The sequence below is a fragment of the Chanos chanos genome, chromosome 2, assembly GCF_902362185.1.
Source record: "Chanos chanos chromosome 2, fChaCha1.1, whole genome shotgun sequence".
Taxonomy (NCBI): Eukaryota; Metazoa; Chordata; class Actinopteri; order Gonorynchiformes; family Chanidae; genus Chanos; species Chanos chanos.
The window spans coordinates 47,929,136-47,936,635 of record NC_044496.1 but is presented as its reverse complement, the minus strand read 5'-3'; the positions used below and the strand labels follow the sequence as shown (position 1 = coordinate 47,936,635).

At 41.9% G+C, this 7,500-nt stretch overlaps 2 protein-coding genes across 2 annotated transcripts in view; one reads left to right on the top strand and one right to left on the bottom strand.

Annotated features, from left to right (window-relative positions):
* drp2 (dystrophin related protein 2) overlaps window positions 1–4,214 on the top strand; it is a 70,037-nt gene extending 65,823 nt beyond the window's left edge. The window contains exons 21-24 of the mRNA XM_030764648.1: window positions 1,070–1,307; window positions 3,052–3,169; window positions 3,361–3,447; window positions 3,863–4,214. Of these exons, the coding sequence (XP_030620508.1) occupies window positions 1,070–1,307; window positions 3,052–3,169; window positions 3,361–3,447; window positions 3,863–3,882 (463 nt within the window). The 3' untranslated portion in view covers window positions 3,883–4,214. The remainder of the gene's footprint in view (window positions 1–1,069; window positions 1,308–3,051; window positions 3,170–3,360; window positions 3,448–3,862) is intronic.
* Window positions 4,215–7,362: 3,148 nt separating this feature from the next.
* Window positions 7,363–7,500, bottom strand: part of LOC115804981 (aryl-hydrocarbon-interacting protein-like 1) — a 7,058-nt gene continuing 6,920 nt past the window's right edge. The window contains exon 6 of the mRNA XM_030765468.1: window positions 7,363–7,500. This exon is cut by the window's right edge and continues 677 nt beyond it. Within this exon, the coding sequence (XP_030621328.1) occupies window positions 7,363–7,500 (138 nt within the window).

The window sequence follows — 7,500 nt, the reverse complement described above, 5'->3', positions numbered from 1 at the left end:
GTGTCTAGCGAGGGATGCAAATTTCAGTAAAATCTCTGAACTTTTCGTTGACCCTCGTTGACCCTCGCGCCAAAAAAGCAACAGGCCTAGATGTCTCTCGTAGTGTAATGACAGCAAATTGGAAAATCCTAACAAAGTCATTAATCCATATTCTTCATAGTTCATGGCTTTACAACTCAGTCATGTGAGACACTATTACTGAGACATGTAGCGTAATAAAAGTATTGTAACGTAGTTGTATTTGTAACTGTGAGGGCACTCGAGTATGACGACATTAAAATATTTTAATCTGAAATGAAATGATAAATCCGTCTTCCACTGGCAGAAGCAGCCTCCGTTTTCCTTTTTTTTTTTTTTTTAAATGACATTAACACAGGTCTTACAGCCATTCTTAGGGTCAGAAGGCTCAATGAGAGCAATGCTTAAAGCATACCTATGTATAAGGTTACATTTTGGGAACAGCATCACATTTAATGTCATAGAATTTCAACGCATCCACCTGCTCAGGAGTCATTTCCACACACAGCTGCTTTTAGCTGGAAGCTAATGGACATTGCAAAATTTTTTAAAGTCATATTTTCTCAGAGCATTAACCCTTTTTTATCCCAGTTTGGAATGTACAACCCACTGTATTGCCCTAAGTCTATTATACTATCATACTAAGTCATTGCACAACCTCTGCACCAATATGTGAGACTGAGGACTACATGTGCCATCATCTTAACAAACCTGGGTTTAGTTTGTGCTCCAAAAAGCCGCAGACTGTCAGATTACAGAAAACCTTTCAGAGGGTGGTGGCGGGTGCAAGTCTCTCTCCTATTTTAGGAGGCATGAGCAGATAATACTTTTGTGTATTTACTGTCATATTTGAAGAGAATATCTGTTCAGGATATATGTGGATCAGTGTCTCCATCTGTCCTGAGTGTCTACTGAATTGGTCTGTGAACTTCCATACAGAGCACCTGTCTTCTTCATAAATCATACAGTACTGTTGTAGTTTCGTATAAACTATCTGTATAGCTGACTGTATGTCTGAACACAACACATGATGTTGATGTTATCTCTGCAGGGTGCTACAGGGGGAGTACCGGCGTCTGAAGTGGAAGCACGAGGAGGCGGCAGCGTCGCCCCAGCTGAGGGACGGTGGACCAGGCTCACCCGTAGGACATCAGGACGAGGAGCTCCTAGCCGAGGCTCGAGTCCTCCGCCAGCACAAAACACGCCTGGAGACACGGATGCAGATCCTGGAGGATCACAACAAGCAACTGGAGTCCCAGCTCCAGAGACTCAGAGAACTACTGCTACAGGTCAGCATGGGGAGAGAGAGAGAGAGAGAGAGAGAGAGAGAGAGAGAGAAAGAGAGAGAGAGAGAGAGAGAGCACGAAAGGAGAGGGGGGAGAGGGAGAGGGTCAAGGTATGGTTGGGGTGTTGTAACAATGAAGGGCGGAGAGGAAGAAAAGGAGAGGAGAGAGACGTGAGATAGGAAGTCGACTTGTTTTTGTCCATTGAAAGGACGGATACAGTGAGCGTTTTCAGGATTTCATGATGAACTTAAGCATTGAGGAGAGAGGCTGAGAAAGAAAGTCAAAAGAAATATGACAACAGACATAAGAAACATCAACCATGGACATGAAATTGCTGAAGTACGCCGCACTGATATATTCCTTGAATTTGTATCAACTGATATAAAGGAACCTTGAATTCCCTTGACAGCAGAAAAGTTACTTTTTTATGAAGCCTGAATTGAACTACTAGAGAAACTGCATACAGAGCTACAGAGAGAAGGACATCTACCTACAGGCACAGTCAGGGTAAACGGGGGCCAGACAAGATAGAGAGCGTTGGAGATCGTCTTAATGCCTTGCATTCTGATGGCTAGAATGGAGACACTCAGAGAGAGGAGTCCAGGAGAATGGAGAGAAAGATACTCCCTTATGCAGGTTTAAAAATGACAGAATTGAATGAGAGAGAGAGAAGGGAGGGGATTTATGTTTATGTAAAGAGAAAGGTAATACAGGGACAAAGAGCATAAAAAAGGAAAGGTAGTGAGGGAAGAGGGAGATTTTACAAATAATGAGGATTTGCAAAACAGATTTTGTGAAAGCAAAAGAAAGGTAAAAAGAGAATAGCAATGGATTAAGATGAGAAGTGCCGAATGGTGTATCTATATATAGAGTGATAAAGGATTGAGATGATCTTAACAGTGAGAGAAAGAATGGGCATTGAGATGGATGGATAGAGAATTCTACGGTTCCGGATGAAAGAGACAGGGAGAATTGAGTGAGTGAACGCAATGAAGAGAAAAAAGAATAGTGCAGCAAGAAGGTAAGTGTAAATGTCCCGTGAGACAAAAGCGCTATACCCTCACAATAAAGTGAGAGAGATGATTGACAGATAGGGTTGAGCTGAGAAGAGAGAAAGGAGGAAAAACAACAGTTTGGCAGCCGGTGAAGCAGAGTTAAAGTCGGTACAGAGGGAGGACAGGGGGAAAAGAAAACTTTGAGGGGATGTAATTGAAAACAAGAGATGGAGGGGGGGGCGGGAGTATGAACGCGAAGGGATAGAAAACGGATTGGGATGACGGGAGCTCTTGATGATGTACCCATGTGCGAGTTGAGACTTTGGGTAAAAAAAAAAAAGGAGGTTAATCTTTTACCTCGCTACCAAGAGATCAAAGGTGTTTTTTTTAAGTCTGCATTTTCAGAATAAATATCTGTTTGCGTGCATGGCTTCTTTCCATTTGAGATTTGTATTTTATTTTATTTTATTTATTCTTTTTTGTTGTTGTTGTTGTTGTGACAGAAGAAGAGTCCCTCAATGTCAATCACGTAGTTTTTTTTTTTCCGAGAAGAAAAGCACATTGACTTTGTAAGTTATGGAAATGGGGCTAAATCCCCTGTTAACTTAAACCTAAGTTTTAGTGGAATTCGAAGAACGAGGAACAACAACAACAACAGCTAAAAGTGTGTCAGAGCCTTTCTTAGCTAATCTCTGGGTCCCTCTCTCTCTCTCTCTCTTTCTCTCTCTGTGTCTCTGTCCCTCCCACTTCAGCCCAAAGATGATTCAGAAGCCAACGGCTCTGCTCCCTCGTCTCTCTCCTCACCTGTATCAGGGAGGGGCCAGCAGGGGGAGCCAGCAAGCAGAGAGACTACTGACACAGAGGCCGCAGGTCAGTGTTGTGACTTATGCATTAGAGAAAGGATAAGCTATTCATTTACTGACGCTAATGTGCTAGGTCTGGGCTCACTGAGAGCTGTACATAGTTAAAAAAAAAAAAGCTGTAACCAAGCACTGGGTTGTGTGTAAAAGGTATAGTGCTACACTGAGCTTTCTCTAAACTAAGGAAATGGGTTCTTTCAGGAGACGAATTGGACCAAGAACAGGACACAGTGCAGCAGCTGCAGGAGGTGATTGAACAACTGAGGAACGTCTTCCCGTCTGAGCCAGGTCAGATGGAAAAATTCAGATGCCAGAGCCAGACCCCGAGCTGAGATTCAGAATCAAAGCGAGAACGGAAACAAGAACAAAGCTTCATAAAACCTGACTGAACAATGAGCCAAAACTGAAAGACGCCATAGTAGCTTCACACACTGACTCTTCTTGGCGTGATAATATACTGAAAATGAAAAATTGTGCATTTTTTCCAATCAAATATCCTGAAAACAGCATTTCTAATTGTGAGTCTTTACTATCTGGTTTGACGAGAGAATATTATTTTCGTATTTAATTATGTACTGACATTATTATATTAATGTGTTCACTGCCATGCCTTGAGGAATTAACTTAATAATGTTCTGGGGAAAATAAATGTATAGGAGTTTTTTTGAGATTAATTTTGTGACCTGTTTGCTTTCTCCTCTAGGTACCACATCACTCATCTAACCCTGAGTGGGACCTGGAGTTTATAGCACTGCATGATTTGCAGATGGGGTCAGCTGAGAGCAGGAGGTGACCCCACCCCTTCCCCACTCAGCCCTCCGGCTGAGCGGTCAGACGGATGGAGGGGTCAGAGAGCTAATCTGCCCGCAGTGAGCCAAAGGCAATCTGGTCGTCCACACACACTGTGCTAACCAGCTCCGTGTAGTTCTTCAAGGAGCCCGGCTTCGGCAGTACAGCACAAAAAGACATTTTACAAAACTGAACTTATCACAATGCAAACAAGGGGGTGGGAGTCCTTTTGATTCGGCCCCGTGCCAGTAACCTAACCCTGTGTGTGTGTGTGTGTGTGTGTGTGTGTGTGTTGTCTTTTGCTTTTTTTTTGTTGAAATTTTTTTCAATTTTTTTTTTTTTTTTTGGTGACTGGCCCATGTTCGTACACAAACGCACACTCACACACATAAGCCCACGTTGACATGGTGTGAATGGGATGCAAGGTGCAGGGAGGAGCAGATTGCTGCTAGCCTGAGGGACAAACGATGAGTTTATTTCCTCTGTGGGCCTGACACATCATCAGCTAAAGCCATCATTTATTCAAACCAGCCAAAGTGCCCGGGAGCCTCTGCTTCTAAACTGGCTCTCTTTTCTTTCTCTCTCTCTCTCTCTCTCTCTCTCTCTCTCTCTTTTCCAAAACTGGGCATCTCCCTTATGTCACCCTGTCTCTTCTCTTACAGTCACTTCATCTCTCTCTTTCACTTCCTCTCACACACACACACACACACACACACACACACACACACACACACATACATATCCCTCCCTACAAGCACTGAAACTATGTGTGTTGAAAAGCTCTGATTTTCCTACTCTGGTTTTGTGGATGCGATGGGTGAAGCTTCGGTGACCAGGACGGTTTTATTTTGAGGCTGGCTGTGTGTTTGCTGTGTCGTGAAAAGGGCATACGGGTAAATGAAAGGTCCTCTCCATGGTAAGTCCTTCTCTGTACCTTGTACCTAGAGGAAAACCCATCCCCAAACAGCAGAACGGGCTACTACACTCCACCTAAGAGCGCTGTTTAACACTCAGTGTGCACACAGTCCAGTCTCTATGCCTTAAACATATGGAGAGTCTCATGGATAGACACATATACGGTTGTTGAAGGAGGCCAGTCCCCGTGTCCCCTCGGTTTTATTGACTAATTTAAAAAAGTGTGCGCACGGGCACAGTGTTGACAGTGCTGACAAAAGGTAATTGAAATGGAAGAAGAACAGGGTAGATTATGTATTATTACATTCAGAGAGGCGTGAAGGGTGCTGAAGCACAATCTGGAAGCGCATGAGACTGGCTATTTGATACAAGAAGTAATTTGAAAGAGAATGTTTGCATGTGGATGATAAGCGACGAGTTAGAACAAACGGAGATGGAGAGCGTTGAGGAAGGCCGAGAACAGAGAGATAGAGAGAGAGAGAGAGAGGGAACGTAAGAGGGACAGAGCAAAAGAGAGAAGGAGAAAAAAAAAAAAAGAGATGAGAAACTTCTTTTGAAAAAATATTCATTACAAACTTCAAAACCAAGTCTAGGGATGATTGTTAGTGTCAGGAATATTCCGTTTTGTCTCGGCAAACACAACAGTACAATCGTTTACAGTAACATGAAGCAGGTTCTATCTCGCTGTACTTTTTAAAGGTAAATAAATAAAAAAAACAGAAATGAAAGAAGAGTCTGACCCCATTATCGAGCATTCAGCACACAGATTTTATTTTGATTTCCACAGTGCATACAGGCTTACCATGAGCACCTTCATTTGTATTTGACATCACAGAATGCCCTGTCGTCTGTTTGTTTTGGTGCCGTTGCTAGGGAACTGTCCCCAAGGATGCAGAAATGCAGGTTGAGTATTGGGAAGGTAGAGCGTAGTTCATTATGGAAAATATGCAAATAAGCATATGGAAAGAAAGAGAGGGAACAAAAGAGGGAGAGAGAGGTTCCTTCCCATACGATGAGTCCTCTTCTCCTCCCAACACAGCTGTCGACTTAGCCTGTCACTGTTTAGCTGGCATAGATATTCATTAAGATCAACATCTGTTTCGGGCCAATAGGGACTTACACTTACTGGGCCTAGTTTGGCTGAGAGAGAGAGAAAGAAAAAAAAAACACCACAACACCACACACAAAACTCAAAGACAATACCGATGCCTTGTTTCAAGCATTTTTTTTTAATGTATTATTATCTATACTGCATTACATATGCATACAACTCATGCTATTTATGAATATGTTGTGTCAACACATTGATTTCCATATTTTGCAGTGTGCTCACTCTTAATGAAGTAAATCAAAACAAAAACATGAAAAATCGCTGGTTTTTACAGTTGGTGAAAATAAAGATCATTTAAAACATTACAGCAGTCCACAAGCATCACTGTTACGTCTGTAGGGCTTTTTTTTTCCATTGCCCTTGTTTTCCATTGTACACTACAGTGATCCTTTAAGCTAGGTCAGATCTTATAGCCATGTGAATAGCTGTCAGATATCGTTGTATCACCATTTCATAACCACCTATCTCTGTAGCTCTGGTCTAGGGCTTTCATGACTTAAGGAGAGCACATTCTAAGACGTAAATGTAAACACTCCATTAGACACTGAAATTTCCATTGATACCAATGAAACTGAGCTGATTCTGTTGGCTCCCATGGAAGGTCCTATTTCTTACTCTTGGATATCTGTCCTACCTTTCATTGTATTCTCTGTATCCTGGATCACTCAATGCTGCTAACAATGGAAGCGGTTCTCTCTCCAGTGATAGAGATTTGTAGCATATCTGAGGAGGGGACGGTCGACTGTGGGAGTGTGCCATATAACACAGGCATTGCTAAGGGCTGCGTCAGCTATATTTAGCCACTAGCCCCACTAATGAATCCACTCATTATTTCTGTGTATATATAAGTAGCAGACATACATGTCATGACCTTGCCATAGCTAGCCAGTCATCTTAAGTCATTTTTTATTTGCTTGTTATTCGGTTTGATTTTAAAAAATGTGGGCAGTTGAACCTTTAACCTTTTTGATTTCACCACCATCTGTTAACTGTTGTTGCACATCATGCCTCTACTAACATGATGATTTCCAACATTCCACTGAGCTTGTCCCTTTTTGGTTTTTTATCATTTTGTTCTTTGTTGGTTCTTGTTTTTTGGGGTTTTTTTTGGTAAGGTGCTTATCAATCTGTAATGCACTGGTACTATTTGATTTATTACATAACACATGCTTGTTTTTTTCCCACTTGTCTTTTTTAATTCATATAAAATGTTTTGTGAAATGAAGGCTTTAAACGAAATCAAAAAAAGGGTTACTGGCTGCTTTCTACTTATTGTGTATGGGAAAAAAAATAAAAATACATTTGTATTTGTTCTACACACTGCCTGGTTTATCTTAATGCCTGGAGCCCACCTCCCTGCAGCTGAACTGGTTGACAAGTTGACATGTTTATTTCTTCTTTTTTTGTTTGCGTTTGGAGGTTTTGGTGGATTTTTCAGGTTTTGCAGGTAGTGAGCTCGACTGAGATTTGGTTTGAGGAGGTTTTTCCTCTTTCTTATTCCCTCTAACCTCCTTATTGTTCTCATC